General features: G+C 53.0%; 11 protein-coding genes across 11 annotated transcripts; 4 read left to right on the plus strand and 7 right to left on the minus strand.

Moving 5' to 3' along the window:
- Positions 1 to 361: 361 nt before the first annotated feature.
- On the minus strand, positions 362 to 2,152 carry ASPVEDRAFT_87754 (uncharacterized protein; the record flags this gene model as incomplete). Its single annotated transcript, XM_040818144.1, has 3 exons — positions 362 to 1,560; positions 1,613 to 1,961; positions 2,027 to 2,152. The coding sequence occupies 3 exons, from the start codon at positions 2,150 to 2,152 to the stop codon at positions 362 to 364; spliced, it is 1,674 nt and encodes a 557-aa protein (XP_040672217.1).
- Positions 2,153 to 2,624: 472 nt separating this feature from the next.
- ASPVEDRAFT_87755 (Zn(II)2Cys6 transcription factor domain-containing protein) lies at positions 2,625 to 3,871 on the minus strand (the record flags this gene model as incomplete). The annotated part of the gene is made up of 3 exons (XM_040818145.1): positions 2,625 to 3,297; positions 3,373 to 3,758; positions 3,806 to 3,871. The coding sequence occupies 3 exons, from the start codon at positions 3,869 to 3,871 to the stop codon at positions 2,625 to 2,627; spliced, it is 1,125 nt and encodes a 374-aa protein (XP_040672218.1).
- A 372-nt stretch (positions 3,872 to 4,243) lies between these two features.
- ASPVEDRAFT_87756 (Zn(II)2Cys6 transcription factor domain-containing protein) lies at positions 4,244 to 6,286 on the plus strand (the record flags this gene model as incomplete). The annotated part of the gene is made up of 5 exons (XM_040818146.1): positions 4,244 to 4,353; positions 4,403 to 5,038; positions 5,095 to 5,313; positions 5,367 to 5,650; positions 5,706 to 6,286. 5 exons carry the CDS (start codon positions 4,244 to 4,246, stop codon positions 6,284 to 6,286), a joined length of 1,830 nt encoding a protein of 609 aa, XP_040672219.1.
- Positions 6,287 to 6,593: 307 nt separating this feature from the next.
- On the minus strand, positions 6,594 to 7,958 carry ASPVEDRAFT_140537 (uncharacterized protein; the record flags this gene model as incomplete). Its single annotated transcript, XM_040807665.1, has 1 exon — positions 6,594 to 7,958. One exon carries the CDS (start codon positions 7,956 to 7,958, stop codon positions 6,594 to 6,596), a length of 1,365 nt encoding a protein of 454 aa, XP_040672220.1.
- A 246-nt stretch (positions 7,959 to 8,204) lies between these two features.
- On the plus strand, positions 8,205 to 9,572 carry ASPVEDRAFT_140153 (uncharacterized protein; the record flags this gene model as incomplete). Its single annotated transcript, XM_040807633.1, has 1 exon — positions 8,205 to 9,572. The coding sequence occupies one exon, from the start codon at positions 8,205 to 8,207 to the stop codon at positions 9,570 to 9,572; it is 1,368 nt and encodes a 455-aa protein (XP_040672221.1).
- A 105-nt stretch (positions 9,573 to 9,677) lies between these two features.
- On the minus strand, positions 9,678 to 11,291 carry ASPVEDRAFT_154489 (FAD-binding oxidoreductase; the record flags this gene model as incomplete). The annotated part of the gene is made up of 4 exons (XM_040808410.1): positions 9,678 to 10,307; positions 10,357 to 10,745; positions 10,807 to 11,020; positions 11,067 to 11,291. 4 exons carry the CDS (start codon positions 11,289 to 11,291, stop codon positions 9,678 to 9,680), a joined length of 1,458 nt encoding a protein of 485 aa, XP_040672222.1.
- A 564-nt stretch (positions 11,292 to 11,855) lies between these two features.
- On the plus strand, positions 11,856 to 12,880 carry ASPVEDRAFT_176243 (glutathione S-transferase family protein). The gene is made up of 3 exons (XM_040808784.1): positions 11,856 to 12,138; positions 12,198 to 12,403; positions 12,467 to 12,880. Exons 1-3 carry the CDS (start codon positions 12,005 to 12,007, stop codon positions 12,838 to 12,840), a joined length of 714 nt encoding a protein of 237 aa, XP_040672223.1. The 5' UTR covers positions 11,856 to 12,004; the 3' UTR covers positions 12,841 to 12,880.
- A 374-nt stretch (positions 12,881 to 13,254) lies between these two features.
- ASPVEDRAFT_326694 (uncharacterized protein) lies at positions 13,255 to 14,530 on the minus strand. The gene is made up of 3 exons (XM_040810633.1): positions 14,487 to 14,530; positions 13,528 to 14,421; positions 13,255 to 13,480 (listed from the first exon to the last, which is right to left on the minus strand). Exons 1-3 carry the CDS (start codon positions 14,493 to 14,495, stop codon positions 13,364 to 13,366), a joined length of 1,020 nt encoding a protein of 339 aa, XP_040672224.1. The 5' UTR covers positions 14,496 to 14,530; the 3' UTR covers positions 13,255 to 13,363.
- A 175-nt stretch (positions 14,531 to 14,705) lies between these two features.
- ASPVEDRAFT_326696 (uncharacterized protein) lies at positions 14,706 to 16,244 on the plus strand. Its single transcript, XM_040810634.1, has 2 exons — positions 14,706 to 14,810; positions 14,866 to 16,244. The coding sequence occupies exon 2, from the start codon at positions 14,884 to 14,886 to the stop codon at positions 16,147 to 16,149; it is 1,266 nt and encodes a 421-aa protein (XP_040672225.1). The 5' UTR covers positions 14,706 to 14,810; positions 14,866 to 14,883; the 3' UTR covers positions 16,150 to 16,244.
- An 84-nt stretch (positions 16,245 to 16,328) lies between these two features.
- On the minus strand, positions 16,329 to 17,957 carry ASPVEDRAFT_200443 (FAD-binding oxidoreductase; the record flags this gene model as incomplete). The annotated part of the gene is made up of 4 exons (XM_040809312.1): positions 16,329 to 16,979; positions 17,033 to 17,421; positions 17,469 to 17,679; positions 17,727 to 17,957. The coding sequence occupies 4 exons, from the start codon at positions 17,955 to 17,957 to the stop codon at positions 16,329 to 16,331; spliced, it is 1,482 nt and encodes a 493-aa protein (XP_040672226.1).
- Positions 17,958 to 18,183: 226 nt separating this feature from the next.
- Positions 18,184 to 19,779, minus strand: ASPVEDRAFT_140665 (MFS transporter; the record flags this gene model as incomplete). Its single annotated transcript, XM_040807674.1, has 3 exons — positions 18,184 to 18,303; positions 18,357 to 18,803; positions 18,853 to 19,779. The coding sequence occupies 3 exons, from the start codon at positions 19,777 to 19,779 to the stop codon at positions 18,184 to 18,186; spliced, it is 1,494 nt and encodes a 497-aa protein (XP_040672227.1).
- Positions 19,780 to 20,536: the final 757 nt, after the last annotated feature.

The raw sequence follows: 20,536 nt of genomic DNA on the forward strand, positions 1-20,536 counted from the left end.
ACATACGACCACAGGGTGTGGAAAACAGGGCTTCCCGTCCGCTCAGCCGTACTTAAGCCACACGCCGGCTGGTTAGTAGTATGGTGGGTGACCACATGCGAATCCCAGCTGTTGTATGTTTTTGTTTTTTATTTATTTACATTATGGTATCAATATTGGTAAACTATAGATACTTGAAATAACCCTAATTGCCGACTACAAGCAGTACGGAATGTCCTCATGCGCGTACGCGAGTCAAGGAAGAGACATTTTAAGATGCGTTGGCAAGTAGACTTTATTAAGTAATCAATAGCCACACGAATTGAATTGAATAGTGAGATCAACTAAACTACCACAGTCCAACAAAAACATCCCTAAGCACTCACCCGTTGTACACCCCAGACGCCCACCACCGACACCTCTCATCCAGCCCCGGATCGCTGATCAGCTCAATCTCCTCCGAATCCAAACGCACCATCGTCCCGCGCGGAGAATACGACGGAATACCTCTCGCCAACCCATCGCCCTCACTCTCCATGGCTCCCCGCGTCGCAAATCCAGTAATATAGTCCTGCAGCACATGCGCAATCGTCACATTGACAGCCCCCGTATCAACAAGCGAGTACGACGCCTTGCTCTCCGGGTTGTAGAACGTATACGAGATATCCTGCACGTGGACGGCCGGGTATGTCGAGAAATAGTACCCCCGCGCGCGCAGTCCGAAGGCCAGACCGGCTGCGACGGCGTTGCAGTCAATGATCAGGTCTCCAGCTGTTTTGGCCACGCGCTGGAACTGGGTTGTATAGCCCTGCGACCCGTCGAAGGCGGGCGGGTAGAGGGTGTCCGCGATGTAGGCGATCGTCGACGCATTCGCGTTCGTGAGAATTGCTTGGAGGAAGGAGTGATATTCGGCGTCGGTGTGGATTGCGGGAACGAGGACGAGTCCTTCGTCTGCGTTGTATGCCGTGATAATTTCCAGCGACTGAGCGAATTCGCCGCGGGCGAGGTGCACTTTCGGGTCGCTGATGACGAGGTCGCCGTCTGGGGTTGGCCCGTAGATTGGGGATGCGTAGGGGAGGGATTCGCCGATTGACTGGGCGTTCGCTGTGATCAGGGCCTCCGAAGACAGCTTGCGTGCGTCCGCGATACTGCTAACGTTTGCATGGCCCAGAAACAAGTTGAATGCATTCTCCTTGTCCTGCGTGGAGCGGTAGGGAAAGTATGCAGGCGACTGCAGAATCGCCCTGTTGAACAACGGCTGGATACCTCCTCCACCAGCAGTGATATGGTGCAGAATCGAACCCGAGCCGCCAGACTCTCCGAAGACTGTGACCTGCGCCTTGTCGCCGCCGAAGCGGTGGATGTTGTCCTGGATCCACTGCAGGGCCTTGCGCTGGTCGAGCAGGCCGGCGTTTAGGAGGCCGCCCTCGCGTTCGAATGAGGGCCCGGAGAGGAAGCCAAAGGCGCCAACGCGGTAGTTGAGGGCGACATAGACGACTGGCTCGTCGTTCTCCTCTGCGCGGTTGAGGAGGGTTCGCGGGGACCCGAAGTCGGTCTTGGAGCCTGTGGTGAACCCGCCGCCTGCGTACGAGTTAGCAGGGTAATTCAATTGTGAATGTTAGCGTTAGCTTACCATGTATCCAAACGAGAACAGGCACCTTCCTTCCGCTCCTAACGTGGTCAAAGACCTTCTTGGACGCCAGCACATCGAGGAAAAGGCAGTCCTCCTGCCCCGTCTGCAGAAGCGAAGTCAAGTTCGCGAACGAAACGTTCGGAACTATCCCCGTGTCCAGATACCCGTTAAGCTGACTGCTCGTCCTGATCTGCCATGCCGTCGTTCCCTGAGGACATGTTATTTCGTCCGGGTTGGACTGGATGACAGTCCGGTTCTCCTGCGGGGCCACGGCTTCTCTCCAGCGGAGGTCGCCGACAGGGGGGGCTGCGTAGCGGATGTTCGAGAAGGTGTAGTAGCTTTGGGTGAGCTGCAACGAACGTGTCAGTCAGGTAGTCGTGGCAAACTGCAACGTAGGCACTGGAGAGCTCATACATTTCCTTCCTCGGCGGCCTGGTAGATTTCGTATCCCAGGTCAACGACAGGTCGATGGGATGGCTGGCGAGCGGCTGCAAGACTGCAGCATGCCACAAGGCAGATCAGGTTGCGTAGCAATAGCATAGTAAGAAGGCTTTAGAGTTGTCGTAGAGAGAGTCGATGAGATGCTTTCAACCGGTCGTTGTGCTTCTTTTTATACCGCGCTTCGCCACTTGAACCTGCCCCAAGCACATAGGTCTGTTTCGAACCGTACTCGTTTGCGTATAGCAAAACATTGGATACGGGGAACATCATTGGGAGACTGGGGCCGTGGTAAGTGTGGGCCTTGTGCGTTGCCACCCCTGATGCTGACCCACTGCTATCCACGGCCAGGATCCGAGTATGCACGGGCCATTTTTTATATTTCGTATCCCAGGCTAATGTTCCTTTACGGACTCCACGTCGTTAGATCCTCCCGGTCGCCAAATATTCGCCATGCGGTGTAAATGCAAGGTACATAGTGATACGCAAGGCGCATCGCCTCAAGTATATTAAAGAAAAGTAAACGCCTCCGCGTGTAATAATAGCCAGTGCATGCTAATGAACAAGTCGCAATTTAAGCAGAGAACGGATTCGTACGCTCTGACACCCCGGACACCCGCGTCGGCCACTCCATCCACTCAGCCCATTCAACCCCAAGATACCGGTCAATAGACCGTATCAGAAACTCGCCTCCGTCGCCAAAAACCCACATGTCGCGACAGGCATGCAAACTAACCGCATAATGCGCCAAGATAACCAGAGCCTCCGGACGCCGCTGCGCCAGCATATCCGTGTACTCAGCCGAGACCATAACCGGCCACGCGACAGCACCATGCATCTTCTCAATAGCCGTCGCGCCCTCTGCCGCTGACGGATTCAGCGAGTGCTGCAGCGACTCAATCGCGGCCTCGTACGTGCCCGTTGTAGCGGCACCGAGTTTCGCGGCGCGAATTCGCGCAAGCAGGCTGTTGCAGACATCGGCGTCTCCATCCCCGCGGCCCTCGTCTTTCGTCCGCAGACTCGCCTCGCTGCCGCTGAGAACGGGCTCAAGCGAGGTCTGTTTCAGGGCCCCCCAGTTCCCCGCGATCATGGTGCGTGCGCCGCGGTGGATGCGCAAGTAGTGGATGAAACGGTCGAGGAAGTCAAGGAAGGTCTCGTTTGCGTCGTCGCGGAAGACGAGCGTGTCGCAGAGGAGGTGGACGCCGAGGATTGATGCGAAGCAGAAGGCCGGCACAGAAGGGCTCTTGCTTGTGTCTATCTCGGTCTCGTGGAAGATGCGTAGGGCGTGGTTCTATAGCTGGGCTGAATGGTGTCTGTAGAACCCCTTTTGCGGTGCGCGGATGATCCCCAGGTGCAGGGCCGCGAGTGCGAGGAGCTCGTTGAGGAGATATGGTGCTGCAAGGCCGAATTCTATTATCTCCCCTAGTGGGAGCGAGCGACCACTACCGGTCTCGGAGATGGATGGGAATGTCTGCGTGGAGAGATGATGGAAGAGCTCCACGTGTAATATATTCACCGGCGGATCTGGCTGTGCCAGTGCAGTGAGCTCCGGTGGTGTGTCGGGCATGGATGATGATGCCGGCGAGCGTGCTCTTTTTTTGCCAGCTCTCGTGTTGCCCGATTGCATAGCAAGTACGGTTAATTCCGCGTAGCCGCATAGACGCTCTGAGGCCACGCAATTCCCACATATCGGCCGTTTCTCGTCGCACTGCTGCCGGTCAGGATTGGGCTGGTCGAGTAACAAGAGTTACGCACCTTCATGTGGCGGCGTTTGCATTCTGTGCAGCCGAATCTCGACTTTTTATGTGGCCTACGCACCATTCTGAGCCATACATCGGTGATACAGCAGTAGCCAACTGCAGAACACCGAAGAACTTCATGCTGGCAGTGGCCACAATACGGAGCTAGTCTGCTTTAGGGCCAATGACGTCACGTGCAGAGTATTGTCCGGCCACTCGGAGTTAAGGCCCTTCCGCCGAGCTAAGCCCAATGCGGCCACCATCTCGGAGTTTGGAACTCCGAGCAGCGATCTGACAGCTTACATCAGCAGCTGCATTGCTTTCAAGTGCTTCAAAAGTTCCCCCCTGTCGACTCTTTCCCAGCTGGTCTTTAGTCGGAGATTCTGCCTTTGTTTCTCTGCGGGCTGCCATCGTTGACCATCGCATCCGGCTCCAGCGCATGGGCCCAGACGAGATGGACAACGACTCGGACAGCTATCCGGCCCCCTATGGGCGTGCCTGTTCCAACTGTTCGCAGTCCAAGTGCAAGTGCATCTACTCCAAATCGGGAGGACGATGTCAAAGGTGAGTGTACTGTCAATGAGATTCTGAGGTCAGCCTCTAAACGTGGCAGATGTCGGCGCTTGAATAAGGAGTGCCGCCAGCCAGCGGTCCATCGCAGGCAGTCTACACGCAAACAGCCCGGTTCAAAGGCTGCTCGACTGGAAGAAAAACTGGAGGATCTTGTCTCGCTGCTGCGAGCCGGTGTACAACCACCGGGCGCAAATCCGATCAATCTCTTGCTAGGACAGTTCGGTCAGCCAGGGGACCTCCCGGCCTCGCAGACTGCCCTCTCGCCGCCAGACTCGCTGGATGCTGCTCTCGGAAACGCCGCGCGCAATGTGTATGCCGTTCCATCAAGCTCATCTGATGCGAATACTCCGGATGTCGGTGGGCATACTGCGGTTATGCCATTCAGTTCGCCCTCTGAGCCCACCGTTCTTCAAGCTGAAGAATACCTGACCATGTTCCAAAACCAGCTGCTGCCATATTTCCCCTGTGTATATATCCAACCGGGGATATCCGCGCAGCAGCTGCGCCGTGACCGGCCTTTCACTTGGCTGTGTATCATGGCTGTTACTTGTAGGTCAGCAGTGCAACGCCGCGCTCTGTACCAAAAGATAAAAGATATCACCGCACAGCAAATGGTGCATAATTCCTTGAACACTGACATTGATATTCTTCTGGGTCTACTCATCTACCTTGGATGGTTCGTCTACCTCACCTGTCCTGTTGGGCATGGACTAATACCGCCGCGGTTGGTAGGTCGAATCAGCAAGTATACAACAAGGCCAACATACACGTCTTTACTCAACTCACCACGGCGGCAGTATATGAGCTCGGCATCCAAAATCCCTCTGCAAGGCCTAGGATGATGGCGTTGTGCGTTCATCACGAGGGCGAGGACGAGCCAGCGACATCACAAGGGGGTCAAACGATGGAGGAGCGGAGAGCAGTGGTGGCGTGCTTTCTTGTAACATCAATGTAACTTTTCAACTACTAATTCTTGTGTGTGGATCATGCTGATGCCGTTGCAGTATCTCATCATTCATCCGCAAAACCGACCCCCTTCGTTGGACGCCATTCATGGACGAGTGCCTTCAGGTTTTGGAGGAGCAGCAGGAATGCCTCAACGACGAGATCCTAGTGCATCAGGTACGACTGCAGATGATAACTGACAAACTAGACCTTGGCCCATACCATGGGGGCCTTGCATCTACTCCAGATCCAATCCAAGCACCGCCCTCCTTCTACCTCCACTCAATGCACGCCCGATTGCGCAAGATCCAGCCCAGCATGCCACCAAACTCGTTGGGATATAGTAAGTCTCTCTGTGTATGTGCTACTCAGTGACAGGCTGCTGCTGACTTATTCAGAAATTGTTCTCCTCCACCATCATTATACTTCATTAACCCTCCATGAGTCCGCCCTTAGCAATGCTAGCATAATGTCGAAGAATCTTAATTTCCAGCAACTGGAGTACCTTTATGGCTGCTTGGAGGCCACCAAGTCATGGTTCAATCTTTTTCTAACCATCCCACCCGCTGAATATACCGGGTTTCCTTTCTCCATCTTTGCGCAAATGGTGCATAACCTCGTGGTTCTCTATCAATTGTCCGTTTTTGAGGATCCTGCATGGGATGTTAATACCGTTCGACAGTCAGCCAACGTTCTGTCCATCCTCAGCACTGTGATCGAAAGTATGAGCCAAGTGGCGTCTCTAGCTGGCTTGGAGGGAGAGTCCGACAGCGACATCTTCTCACGGGTTGCAAAGATGTACCAATCCGTGCTGATGGGCTGGGAGGAAAAGATGGGACCCGAGAGTCTCCCGCTCTCAAGCATGCAGTCGACACAGTCTCTCCCCGAACCACTGGATAGCATGCCGTTCAATTTCCCAATGGTGGGCGACAATGACTGGTTGTCTGACATGCTGAACTCTATCACCCAGTCCAACTGAAATGCCAAATCTATATACGTTCTGTTGGCGTTGGACTTGGACTTGGACGACCCTTATGAGCTAGATGCCGGATACGACCTCGTTTACTCATCTTTGACTTATTTGATACCCGCTATTGATACATTTCTAGAGACCTCACACTGTATATCTATCATCATTTCTTCCCAGACTCCAATTAAGAACACGAGTGGCTAGGGATCTGAACAGGCCGGTATTCAATATCAAGACTTCTACCTGAATCTATCCATAGAGCGGGTTGTGATAGAGATCCGTACGTGACCATACAATTAATCGAAAATAGATAAATTCACTCCACGTCGAGGGAAACCGCCAGCTCGCTTTCCAAGAAATCTCGGAGTCTTTCTAAAACTTCCCTCGCCATCGCCTCCTGATAATAAGCCTCGTTATAGCAAAGTGACAACGTCAACCTCCCTGCAAATGTCCAAACATACAGCAACATCTGCCTCGTCATCATCGTCACTCCAAAGCTAAACTGCTCGACCATGACACCCTTTCCCTTGCCATCGTATGCACCCTTGAGGAAGCCTTCCACAACACCCAGACTACTCAACGTCACACCTGACGGCGGCTTCGGTCTACCTCCACTTGGCTTGGGAGGACTTTTAAACAATCGCTCCGCATGGATGGTGTATATCCAGCGCAGAGCCCGTATGAACTCCTCACTGTACCAATTTCTATACGTTCGGGTGAGGTCCTGTGCGGCCTCTGTAAGTTTCTGGTTCCTTGGGACAGTGGGGATGATACTCGCGACGTAGGTCTGGACTGCATGATCGGGGCCATTATATGGCGGGGGAAGATAAGGGCGGAGGTTCACGGCCATGACTGTGGTATAGTCTGACTTGTCGTCTTCGGGGCTTAAAGAGAAGACAGTCTGGGCGAGTGCCGCATGAACGGCGGCGGAGATGGAGATGGCCTTTGACTTGCAGGCTATCATCAATGCTTTGGTGGCAGAGGGTGTGAGGTTCATGGTCTCTTGAGTTGTATCACCAGGTGGAGTCGTATTATCTCCATTATAGGGGAGACCGCTCGCGTTGATGGCCTGTCTGTGCATGTTGTCGATCCAGGAGTTGGCGTAGGACTTGAGCATTGTCGAGGCCGGAGACGCATCCATAGGTGGACAGTTGGCTGCGTCCTCGAGCGAGGGAGAGACGCGAAGGCACTGGTTCTCTGGACTACTAGGGATAGTACTGTGTCCTTCAAGTACCACAAGGGTGAGCAGCCGATCCAGAAGCATCAAAGCTCCCACCCCGTCCATCCTCCAGTGCGATGTCAGGAGGACGATTTCAGATGAAGCTGGAAGGAAGTGCAGGGATGGCAGATCGCAAGGACCCAGAGTGCGCACGACGTCGCCTGGAGTCTTCTCCAACTCGACAAAGAAGCTCTCGTTTGCCCAGTTCTCAACATCGGTCTCGTCGCTCAGAACCCGATATATCTTTGATGTTGTGCCATTGGGTCGGACAGCGAGTCGGGGGAACTCTATCACAAGAGATTTCCAGGCATTCCGAAGAGAGCGTAGACGGTCATCTGGACTGAAATTGGTGAAAGACAGTCTGCATACGCAGTGAATACGCCAGTGCTCTTTGTCTAGATGCTGGAATGAGAGACCAACGCGGCGGTAGATGTTCTCTGCGCCTCCCCAGGGAATGTGCATGATAGAACCCATTTTGAAAGCTGGCAATGGCCCGAGTTCAAAGTTGATCTGCGTCATTAATAAATTGCTGTCTTGGGAACTGCACCCTCATGACTGTATAGACTCCAGACTCCGAGAGCAAGCCTCTATAAACTCCGAGCCGAGCCGCGTACATCCCTATAGGAATCGGACGTAACTGCGTGTGTATTTATCACAAGGGAATGCACCACAGCGTCTGGAATGATATACATGGTCATCCTTGGCAACATGACTTGGTCCAAGATTGAATCAGGCCACTTCCAACGCCCCATCGGGGAGAACGAGCGCTTCATCAAAGCAGTTGGCGACCGAGCTCACTCAGAAGGCCGAGAGCACTGGTCCATAACTTCATACGCCTCGTTTAGGCTCGATGAAACCACGTCCAAGGCCCCAGGAGAGGTTGTTCAGCTGCTACGACAGGCCTGGAAAAGGCTTCGCTTCCGACATCCCAGTATTGCCTCTACGGCCAACGACGACACTCTTGACTACCTTGTCCCAACACCTGAAGAACTTGAAGATTGGGTGGATGATACCTTTACTATTGTACAAAACGTGCAACTAAGCGTCAACGATGTGATCGCCTCGCTCAGGCCATCGCGGTATGTGACAGGGCACTACCTTGTTCATGCATCGCAGTTCATCATTCACCTGGCGCATTGGCGTACAGATGGCTACGGGGCGTTCCAGCTACTAGGTGCTTTTTTCGAAGCCGCCGTAGCAGACGAAAAACCCGAATACCTGCCCTGGGGATTGGAAACCGACCGGCTTGTGCCAACCGTGGAAGAGGCACTCAAAAACCCGGTAGACTCCAGCCCTGAGATCCACGCCGCAGCAAAGAAATACCTGTCAACTGTCACTCTCACGAAAGGAGCCGTCGGAGTGGCCTTACAGACGGACCTGTCTCGAGCACCTTCAGGAACACGAAGTGCTCGCCTACGGTTCTCTCGAGAGAATACAGATGCAATCACACAAGCCTGCGAGAGCAATGGTATAAGTATCCTATCAGCCGTGCACGCATCGACAGCTGCCGCAACCTATCATTTTGCGAATGCTGAATCAAAGACCAAGCCGTATACGAGTACTATGCGCTTCAGTATCCGCCCTTACTTACCAACACCCTACGACAACGCCGCTGTTGCTGCGGGAATATATACAGGAGGGTACATGTTCCAAGTTTCCCCTTCGCAGTCCTGGATCGAGAATGCACGACAGTATCATCATGAATATGAAATTGGTATTAGCAACGACTTCTTGAGCTCCAGAAGGCAGTACGCCCGGGATGTTCTCGCGATGATGAAGGCTGCTCCACCCCCTTCAGCCACGCCCCCGAGTGAGATCGACATCTCCTTTGCTGATGCAGAAACACACGTCTCTGAAATCTATAAGGGTCCGCAGAGAAAGATTGAAGTTACTGAGGTTAGCGTTGGCGTTGAGACATTGACTAGGCAGATGTATTGCTTTGTTTGGATCTTCCGTGGATGCTTGGAACTCAGCGCTGTTTACAATGAGGCATTCTATACAGAAAGCTTTGTCCAGGACGTGGTGAGAGTGGTGGCAACTGTTCTAAGGAGAGAGCTGGGACTTTCTAGTAATTAGCTGCAAATAAGAGCCTGTACATCTGGTATAATGCTTAAGGCCAATGTATTGGTAACTGCTAGACTACCTGATTCTCTGCTTCAAGTACCTGAATATTGTCTTTCACTACGGCCAGTTCACGGGGATTGGGTTATAGAAACTAAACACCTCGTTCGGATCCCACTTCCTCTTCAACTCAACCAGCTTCGGCAGCTTGTGGGCGTACAGGACCTCCGGGCCCTCATCACCCTGCGCGTAATTATTATAGAGCGTGAGGTTGTCAAAGCCACTCGTCTTGGTAAAGTGATCCCTCGACTCAACTAGGAAGTCATAAACCACGGGCTCTAATGATGCATCGTACTCAAAGATATCCTGCCAGTACAGATGCGTGTTGATATCTCGGTAGGGGAATGCGGTCTCCTCGTCCGGAACGGCACGAACCCCCTGGGTTGGGAAGCGGGAGATTACGAGCGACGGTGACACACCAGGATGATCGTGCCAGAATGAGGTGAAACGGTTCGTGTATTGGACGAAGGCATCGACATCGGTGTGGGTGACTGCAGCACCACCGTTGAACAGGTGATTGTTTTCCGTGCAGGCGGTGCTGGGGGCGCCGAAGTACAGCGCTGCATAGAGAATATTCCAGGGAACCACAGTGAAGTTCTTGGCAATTGGGCCTATGTCGTAGAAGGGTTGTATATACTGCTGGGCCTCTTCTTCGGGGCCAAAGTAGATAAAGTTGGCGGTGATGACAGACTGCACTTCATTAAGACACGAGCACAGTGGCAGGAGGACAGGCACCTACCGAGTTCGTTGCAGCACTATATGAAAGAACCGTCGTGATGGACAGAATATCTGGAAGCGTCTCGTCAAGCGCTGCGAGAGCCTTCCAGTAAGACTCGTTCAGGCTCGCTGGGAATCGCATGTCTCCCTCGAGCACGTCGCCCCCCCACGTCGCGTCGTAGACCTCAAAGGTGGCTTCGACGACAATGCCAAAGTTCCAGCCTGCGCCGCGGAGACCCCAAAAGAGATCCGCGTTCTCAGTCTTGGAGGCCGTGACCAGCTCGCCCTCGGCAGTGACGAGCTGTACCGATTCGAGGGCATCAATCATCAGGCCATGCCGGCCTTGCAGGGGGCCAATTCCAGCCCCGAGCGTTGCGCCGAGAGCACCGACGCAGGAAGCCGCCCCAGTTTCTGGCCACTCGTCAGATATGCCGAAGAAGACCTCTGTAGACCATCGCAGGGAGCGACTTACGAACTTCCTTGCCGGCGGGCCAAAGAGCGTCCCAAATCTCGAGGAATTTGGTTGCCCCGCCGATGGTGACATGGTTACCGGTCTCATCCAGCTCAGCGTACCGGAAGTTGCTGAGATCAATATCAATGCCGTTCATGCGTGCAAATCCTGATGATACACCATGTCCGGCGCCAGTAGCTAGAATGGGGATACTGTGATTCGTTGCAAGTTTAACCTGTGACGATTAGCGTCATCCGTGGTGCCTTATAGAGGTCGCGTACTATATTCTGGACATCTTGGACTGTCGCAGCCTTGATGGCCCCAAGGTACGAAGGGGCGAGGTAGTCCGTCCATCGTTGTTGGACATTGTCAGTCCAGTTCGCCCACGAGGGATAGAAGATCTCGGCCTCAGGGGACAGAACAGGGCGGAACAAGGCATCCAGGTTTACTGTCTGACCTAGAGCGGCCTTGGCCATCAGAAGACTAGCCAGAAAGAGAGAGAACATGGTGCTTGGATCATGAATACCAAGATACCATGTCGAACGGCTCAGCAAGTTCTTTTATTCTTACTGGGAAATATCCATGGCATGCCGTACACGTTTCTCAAGGCTTAGCAGGCCAAGCATCTTCACGACATTACTCGGGTCGGAGAATAATCCCATTGTTCGATCAACTGAGCTTCAAGATGGATGTGCAGCCCTAAGACTCCGACTGGCTGCGGCTCGGCTCCCAACACTCCGACGCTGCAGGATCAACAGCACGCCATCGGAGTTTAGCATCCAGGCCAAGCTTTCTTTCCATCTCATTCTTTCAGTTAGGCTCTGAGCCGCTTTTCATAAGCTCGGACTTCTCGGAGTTGCCGAATCCCGAACTCCGCCGCTGCCAGCGATACCTTCATGGTTCCGTGTATAGAGTCAACACCAGGGCAACATTTACGATTAGCAATCGATGGAGGGCTGGGTTTAACGGTGTTAAGCATTCCGAGGTCTCGTAATTGTGTCCAAGATTGCACGATCTTGGATCTATCTATATAACCGGAGTCAGACACCGCAGTAATCTCCAACATCGCCCAAGTTCCTTCCAGTGAATCTCCATCGTGGCTTCATTACTATCGCGTATATTCCGCTCCTCCACCACTGACAAGGAGAAGCGACCTCAACCCAAAGTTCGATCAAATCCAGCTCCTGTTACACGCACTCAAGAACAAGAACGACCCAAAATGGCCAACGCCAACGTTACCCTCTACACCGACAATACTCCTAACGGGGCTAAGCCTCCCATTCTCCTCGAAGAGCTTGGCCTGCCCTACAAGCTAGAGCATCTTTCCATCCAGTCCGGCAAGCAGAAGGAGGAGTACGTGTGCATTGCGGCCTTGAAACCTAATTGCAGGCTAATATAAGTATCAATCATAGGTGGTTTTTGAAAATCAACCCCAATGGGCAGATCCCCGCCATTACCGACGGCACTCAGCGTGTGTTTGACAGTGGAGCTATTCTGCTCTACCTGGTCGACAAGTACGACACAAACCGCCAGTTTAGCTATGCCCCTGGAACTCCGGAGTACTACGAGCAGCTGAGCTGGATCTCCTGGCAACTCGGCGGTCTTGGACCGAAAGCTGGTACGCTATATCTTCCATTATGCCGCGGGTAGCAACAAGGTATCAGAGCTGATTTGAAGACAGGCCAGGCACTTGCCTTTGCAGCTTTCGCCCCCGTGCGGTCCGACTACGCCATTGAGAAGTTCCTGAACGAGGTCAAGAACCTCTTCGGGGTACTCGAGTACCGCCTCAAGGAGTCTGCGTATCTCGCGGGTGACAAGTACACCATCGCCGATATAATATCTTTCCCTTGGGTCTTTCAGGGTGCGGACGCGCTCGACCTGGATCTGAACGAGTGGCCTCATCTCAAGAAATGGAACGACAAGATTATCCAGCGCCCTGCTGTGCAGAAGGGGCTCGCTACTCCTACTCCTCCATTTACAGCTGAGCAGTTTAAGGGTTTCATTCAGGGCCAGAAGGCCGCAGTGTTGGCCAAGGAAAACACTGATAAGCATTAGTAGTCATTGATATGGGCTGGGGATGGTAAATAGATAGCTGTATTACGGAATTGAATTAAATCGTTTGAATACCACTCCTTAAACTGGCGCAGAAAAAATCGAGTACACATCTAAGCCTTTGAAGGGAACAATAGGTAGCTATACTGGCTGCTATTTTGCATGGACTTCTCAGTGGACTATAATACACGCAGTGATACAGTTGTGGCCACTGAAGATGGCTCATGAAGGGTTCCCAGGTCGCGTTTCCCATTGGACAGTCTGTTAAGGTGTTAATATAAATTAAGAATAACCAGCCTGCGGCTCGGAGACCCACAACTCCGGTATGGGAATCACTCAGGTCTTCATTATGATATAATATATTCCGATGCTCCGAGTGTACGCAATCTATTGAGGGGGATCTGCTTGTGGATAGTTCCAATTTCGTCACATTGTCTCCTAATATGAACGCCCGGACAGATAATTATACATGGAACAGGTAACTATGAAAATGAAAGCTACGATGATCAAAATAGCCTAAGTAATACTATGAAAAGGTCGTTTCATCTGGTGGGAGAATGTGAGGCACAGGCCCGGCAGGAACTATGGCCTCGCCCTTAAATCCCTGGTTCCTGAGCAGAGTGGCTAGGTAGCCGCGTTTGTACTGGTCATAGTTAGTTTCTGAATGTTTGTAGAGCAGGGATGACATACAATATGAAATGCTGTTGTATCCTTAAAAGCACCCCTGGTTGCTGCAGAATTATCCCAGTACAGCCGTCTCATCCAGCGGTCGATATTGGGATACCCATATCGGATGGTGCGGATGCTGCACCGAAAGACCATGTAATATGCCACGTCAAATCGGATAATTGTCGTAAACAGCCGAATATCCGGGTCGGTGATTGCCTCGCCAAAGAGGTAGGGGTGGCCTGGCTGCTGAAGATGCGACTCGATGCGATCCAGCGCCGTGAACAGCTTCGTCACGTTGTCGTCGTACGCGGCCTGAGTACCGGCAAGCCCGGTCTTGTAGACTCCGTTATTAACCTGGTCTTGCATCCACTCGTTCCAGACCTCAAACTCCGTGCGCAATGGGGACGACGGAGAGGGGTAGTACCCCCCCAGCGGATGGGCTGTCTCCCGGAGTGAGGCCGGCAGAAGGTCGTCAAATTCGGTGTAGAGCATTTGCAGAATGTCAGCGCTTTCGTTGTTGACGACAGTCTGCGTCTTACTATCCCAGAGCATAGGGACAGTAAATCTCCCCGTATATTCCGGGTCAGCATGCAGGTAGAGATCGCGTAGGTGGGTGTATCCATGGAGGGGATCCTGCGCTGCGGTTCCGTCACGGCCCGAAAAGAACCAGCCCTGAGGCCCCATATCGTGGTCCAGGACGACGAGAGGCACGATGGATTCGAGGCCCTTCAAGGTCCGAACGATATTCGTGCGGTGGGCCCAAGGGCACGCCAGACTCAGATACAGATAGTAGCGCCCACTCTCCGCGGGGAACTGGGAGCCTGGCTTGCGGGAGATGGTCCGCCTGAATGTCGACGGTCTGCGCCGGAAGTGGCCATCCGAGTCGGTCAGCTTGTAGATCGCAATCATGGTGTTCTAATTCGTTAGCTCTCGCGTGCTCGCCAGGGGGACTGATGGGGCTGGGAGGGGATAGTGCTCACTGGCGCCATCGTTGCTCCTGTTCTGGCCTTGCGTTGCAGCTGTGATAGCATGCTTCAAAAGATATCCAGTGGAGTGCACGATACAGCCGCGACAGCAGCAATAAATGGATAGCCATTCACTCTCCGGGATTGGGACGAGTTGCATGATTCCACCCCCTGCATTGACTTCGGACTTCGGAGTTCGACGCCGCTCAAAGTCCGCCGCCAACTGCCTGTGTTTTCTTTTTTGTTGCATGCCAGTTGTTACAGAGGCCGATCTACTGGCGATAGGCACGGCCTAGCGGTGAATCAGTTCACTGTGGCTTTGTTTAAGTAGCGGGCTAAGTGCCTCTAGGTCCCCTCCTCCTGCTAATCTCTGCTAATATCTCACCCACCTCAGTCAGCCTGAAGCGATAGGATGGCCGTCCTCCACTCGTTTGTCCAGCTGTTGGTTCTGCTATGCTTCTTCGGTCGTTCGACCGGAATTCCATTCGAACGCAACCCCCCGGCGCTGCCCCCAAGTCAAGACCCGTGGTACACTGCGCCAGAGGGCTTCGAGCAGACTGACCCGGGCACGGTGCTACGCATACGCCCGGGGAATGACAGCCTCCTGCCGGCTTTGGGAACGAACCTCTCATCCGTGTGGACCGTTCTCTACCGAACCACGGACAGTTTCGACAAGCCGTCATGGGCCGTGACCACCCTGCTCGTTCCCTCAAAGCCGCTGCTGGCAAACGGCACAAGGCTGCTATCTTACCAGATCCCATACAATACAAACAACGTCGATTACAGTCCCAGCTACACATTGGAGTCCCAGTTTGCGTCTGCATTCAGCGATCTCACACCAGCTCTCTCTCGGGGTTGGTATGTCAATATCCCTGATTTTGAAGGTCCCCGGGCTGCATTTTCAGTCTCTGTCGAAGCAGCCCACGCGACGCTCGATTCCATTCGAGCAGTCATCAATGTTGATCGCGGTCTGACGCAACAGACCCGCGTGGCTCTCTGGGGCTACTCAGGCGGATCCATGCCGAGTGAGTTCAGCGCAGAGATTGCCCCATACTACGCCCCAGAGATAGACCTGGTGGGTGTTGCGATCGGCGGGCTTGTAACGAATGTGACGAACGCCCTCGACGTCGTTGATGGAACCTTTTACGCTGGTCTCAACATGCTGGCAATTCTCGGAGTTTCAGCAAGATATCCGGAGGTCGAGGCGTACCTGGACACGACACTCAAGTCTGACGGGCCTTACAATAAGACGTCCTTCCTCTCTGCGGGTAAAATGGCAACATTTGAAGCCTTTTCATTCTTCGCGAACCAATCAGTCTCCGACTACTTTTCCAACGGGGAGGCCTATCTCGACGCTCCACAGCTCCGGCCTGCTAGAGAACGGAACTGGCAGATGGGGGCCTACTTCACCCCGCGAGCGCCGTTGTACGTCTACAAGGCTATACAGGATGAGCTGAGCCCTGTTGGCGACACGGATGTCCTTGTTGACAACTATTGTACGGATGGAGCGAATATCCTGTACGAGCGTAACACTGTGGGCAGTCACCAGGACGAATATGTTTATGGGAGTGCCTCTGCTTACGCCTGGCTGGTCAGTGTGCTGGAAGGGAGGTACGCAAAAGTGTATAATCCGGTCGGGTGTACGATTCGAGATGTTACTGTCAGTGTTCCTTTGTAGTGGGATAATGATATAGGTTAAGAGATATATTCAATACGAATTCCTGTCCGTCATGGGCACGAACGGAGGCTAGGAAAATCAGACAATTCTAAAGCTGTTCTCTACTCCATGTATGTCTTTCCAATATCCTATCTAGATGGCTAGTGTGCCCATTTGTTTCCATATGTGTTCTCCATATATCACAGATCTTCACGGTCAGCAACCACAGGTACGGGATTATGTACACTAAATAGTCCCTGAGGATCCCACTTCTGCTTCAGCCTGGTCAACTCAGCCAGCTTTCTCTGTCCATACCAAGCAGACGCGCCCTCATCGCCACGAGCATAGTTGGAATATACACTCAGCTCATCAAACCCAGACCACCTTGCAAACTCATCTCTTGCCGGGCCCACAAACGCGTCGACTGCATCGTCAATGGTGGGATCCGTGTAGAAACCTTCAATATTCATAAAGGTCGTCACCTCCCGATGCGCATATGCAGACTCTTCATCAGGAATGTCGACGACAGCGTCTGTTCCGTATTTCTGCAGAAGAAGTCGGCCTTGGTAGTCGGGGAATGTCCTCCAGAAGTCGTCGAGCTTGGCAAAAAAGGATTCAAACGTTGGGACGTGGATTTGCTTCAAGGCCACGGTGTAGATGTTGATGTGCTGATTGGGGACACAAGCGCCATTGTTTCCTCCAAAAAACGAGAAGAATGCAGCGTCCATCAAGTCCCTGGATGTGACCGTCGAGATGTTCACCATGGTCGGGTTGAGGTCCTTCAGAGGCTGGATGTAGGGCTCGCCGACAGACTGGGGTCCGTAGTAGATTACATTGACGGCAATGGCTGGCTATAGGCATCAGGTCAGTATTCGCATCCAAGTAGCTATGGAGTCTTGCCTACCTCATTGCTGCTCCGGTTAAACAGCCCAACCCCCGTAATTCCAAACTCTCTTGGAAGATCATTATCGAACGAGCGCATGATCTCGAAGAAGGTCCGATTCGCACTGGCAGGAAAGACGAAATCTGCATTCATGGCCTCGCCATCGTTCGTCAGATCGAACACTTTATAAGTGGCAGCCGTGACGATTCCAAAGTTGCTGCCTGCCCCTCGGAGGCCCCAGAACAAGTCTGGATTCTCTGTCCTCGATGCCCTCACGAGAGCGCCTGTAGCTGTGACGATTCGAACAGACTCCAGAGCGTCAAGGAGAAGACCGCGCACGCCCTGGAGCGAGCTGATGCCCCCGCCGAGGGTTGCGCCGACAACGCCGACACATTCACATGAACCAAGCGCTGGATAGTATTAGCATAGTGCTTCCTTGAATGGCAATGGAACATACGCAGCTCCTTCTTATTGTCCCACAGCAGATCGAGCAGTTGGTCGACCTTGGTGGAGCCGCCGATGGTCAGTAGGTTGTTCTCGGTATCCAGCTCAGTCGTGCGGAAGTTGCTGAGATCAATCGAGAGACCGTCGAAACTGGAGTAATTGGAGATTCCATGGCCTCCTCCGGTTGTGAAGAATGGGAGTTTGTTCGCGGCAGAGATCTCGACCTACGCTTGTTAATTGTTATCATCTCGGTGATTAACACGGCACTGACGATCTTTTGAATATCACTCTCGGTCGCTGGCTTGATAGCACCAATGTACGAGGGCTTATTATAGTCCGTCCAGCGCTGGGTCAACTGCGATCCAAACGTATCATCGGTAGGAAGAATAATCTGAGCCTGGGGGGAAAGATGAGGCCCGAATAGAGAGGTCAGGTTCTGGTAGGATGGAGTCGCAATAGACACGCCCAAGATGGACTGCACAAGGGACCCGCCAAATAGCATTTTCGGAGATAGTAAGCTGACAATTGATATACCAGATTTGAACCATTGGAAAGTGCTGAAGACGTGGTAGTTATACCACACTGGCAGGATTCTGTGGCTGACAGCAAAAACTCCGAGCCGACGGAGAATACGCCATGGGCCATGTTTAAATATTGTTTATTTATTATTGGCCAACATTGGATCCCAGGAGAATAAGTTAACTATCTATTTCTAATACTACATCCATCTAATCACGTCGCACATACTTACTCGACTCGCGAATCCTCTGCCCGAAGACTAGAAAGAGGACCGGGACTGGCGCAAATACGACTCCAGCGAGGCCCAGAACAGAGGTTGCCCAGAGAACCTGTAATTAGTCAAAACTGAAGCCACGCACACGGTTCTATACGGAGAACTCACCCCAAGGTGGCGATACATCGGAATAGCTACGAGCGGAAACAGTCCACCAAGAAGCGACCGGACGACCACCGTCCCCGCAATAGCGGAGTTTGCATTGGTCGTATAGATGTCGATGAGATATGCGAGAGACTGGAGAAGGATTACCTGCAGGCCAAAACCCATAGGAACACCCGCGATGATCTGAGGCCAAGCGTTGAGCTCAGGATTTGATGTCTCCGCGAACCAGAACAGCCCAAATGGGAGAAGACAAGCTCCTAGAATCATGGGCGGAAGACGGGCCTCTGGAGAGATGTGTCCAGCTTCCCGGAATTTCCTCTGAAGCGTGGTGAGTGTGTAGTAGACCACATGCGCTGACCCCAGAATTATTCCCACCACGACGGAGATAGATGGCATCGTCCCAGCGACGAGGGCCCAGTGTCGTTCCTGTACAAAGCTGATCGGATATGCCTGTGCCAGTTAGATATCGCCTAATATGTGATACGGAAGGGGCACTGACCGTAAATAAAAGGTAGACCATGCCAAATGTAAAGGAGATATACAAGGTCATGCAGAACAAAATCGGCTCCAGGCAAAGCATCACAAACGGCCGACTAAGATAGCGCACAACAAAGTCGGCCGCAGTAACCGGCTTCTCTTCAAGAGCTGAGTAGAACTGCTTGTTCCCAGTCTCCAGACGGAGTCGCGCCGCCTTTTGCTTCAGAAGGACAGGCACATAGGTCTCCGGTAGGATGATATAGCCCATGGCACCGAACACCACGCCCAGGACGAGAGTCAACCATGCCGTCGACCGCCAGCCCAGCGGACTCTCTACCAGGACGGCGCCAATGATGGAGCCCACGCAGGGACCGATGAGGGTGGTCGCGGCAAAGATCGCAACCGCCACGCCTCGCTCGACGGGGGGCAGGAAGTCTGCCAGATAACCCCCGACTATCGCTGGCGACCCAGCAGAGGCGACGCCCCCTATGAACCGGAGAACAAGAATAGTTTGAATGTTGTGCGAGAGCGCCACGGGGACTTGGGACAAGACGAAGCACAGATACCCAGAGAACAGGGGGAGTTTCCGACCATATAGCTCAGAAGCGGGACCCATGAGCGCAGGTCCGGTCGCAAACCCAAAGATATAAAGCGACGTCGCCCATGCCATGGTCTCGGGGGTGACATTGAATTCTTTTGCGACAGCTGGTGCTGCGGCGCTGAACACTGCGCTGGAGAAGGTTGCTGCGAAGGTCATTGCGCCGAGGATGCTTGCACACGCCCACTTCCTCCAGGGAGGCATATTCATTGGGTCGCTTGCATCGTCAGGACCGTCGAAGGCGACCTTTGTCCAGCCATCCTGTGAACTATGGTGTGAATTAATGAGAGGGCTCGTCTCGTCGACGGACTCAATAAATGGCCTGCTGGCTGGGGAGGGGAGCTGATCCATGCTGTCGCAGGGCAATTCGCTGTAGATAATGAAGCAGTAGAAAGAATCAAACAGGCACATGGGCAAAATGACAGTCAATTAGGGGAATTTGGTCGCCTACAACGGGACTGCAATATATAGCGGCATCCTGCAAGGCCGGAGTTTCAGCATCGTGCTCCGAGCTGGATCTCTCGGGTCGGAACGATCCCTATAAGGCTTGCCTGCCCTGGCCGGATTACTGTCCTGTTCGATTCCGAATGCCATCCAATCCGAGGCGTTTATCCTGTACATATATGTGTTGCTTAGTGTCTATCTCGTGTCCATCGGGGTTCGGGATTCAGAAATCCCCCACACCAGGCACATTCCAGTGCTTAGCAACTAATCAGGTCTGCTTTGAAATCTGACTTGCCCATCTATTCGCTTTCGATCGTCTCAGAGCTGGGAAATGGAGTGCTGTACTTCCTCCAATCCCTCGGAGTGGACCACTCACGTTGACCTCCTGTGGAACTCCCATGCCCACCGTGGGTTCTGTCGAATGCCATTGACTATTTCTTGCAGATCGCAAAACTGTACGGAGTAGCTACCAATAGAATTAACCTTCTGCACTGCGCCGCCGCTATCGGGGTCGGTGCAGATACGCCAACCCTAAGTCCGGCTGGGCTGGTATATAAGACCCTGCGCCTCGTCAATGCCAACATCAACATCAACACAGGAACTCAACTATTTACTAATTTTGGATAATACGGTTACCAGCACCCCTTGTGACAGACATCCTTGT

The sequence above is a fragment of the Aspergillus versicolor genome (genome assembly GCF_001890125.1).
Source record: "Aspergillus versicolor CBS 583.65 unplaced genomic scaffold ASPVEscaffold_11, whole genome shotgun sequence".
Taxonomy (NCBI): domain Eukaryota; kingdom Fungi; phylum Ascomycota; class Eurotiomycetes; order Eurotiales; family Aspergillaceae; genus Aspergillus; species Aspergillus versicolor.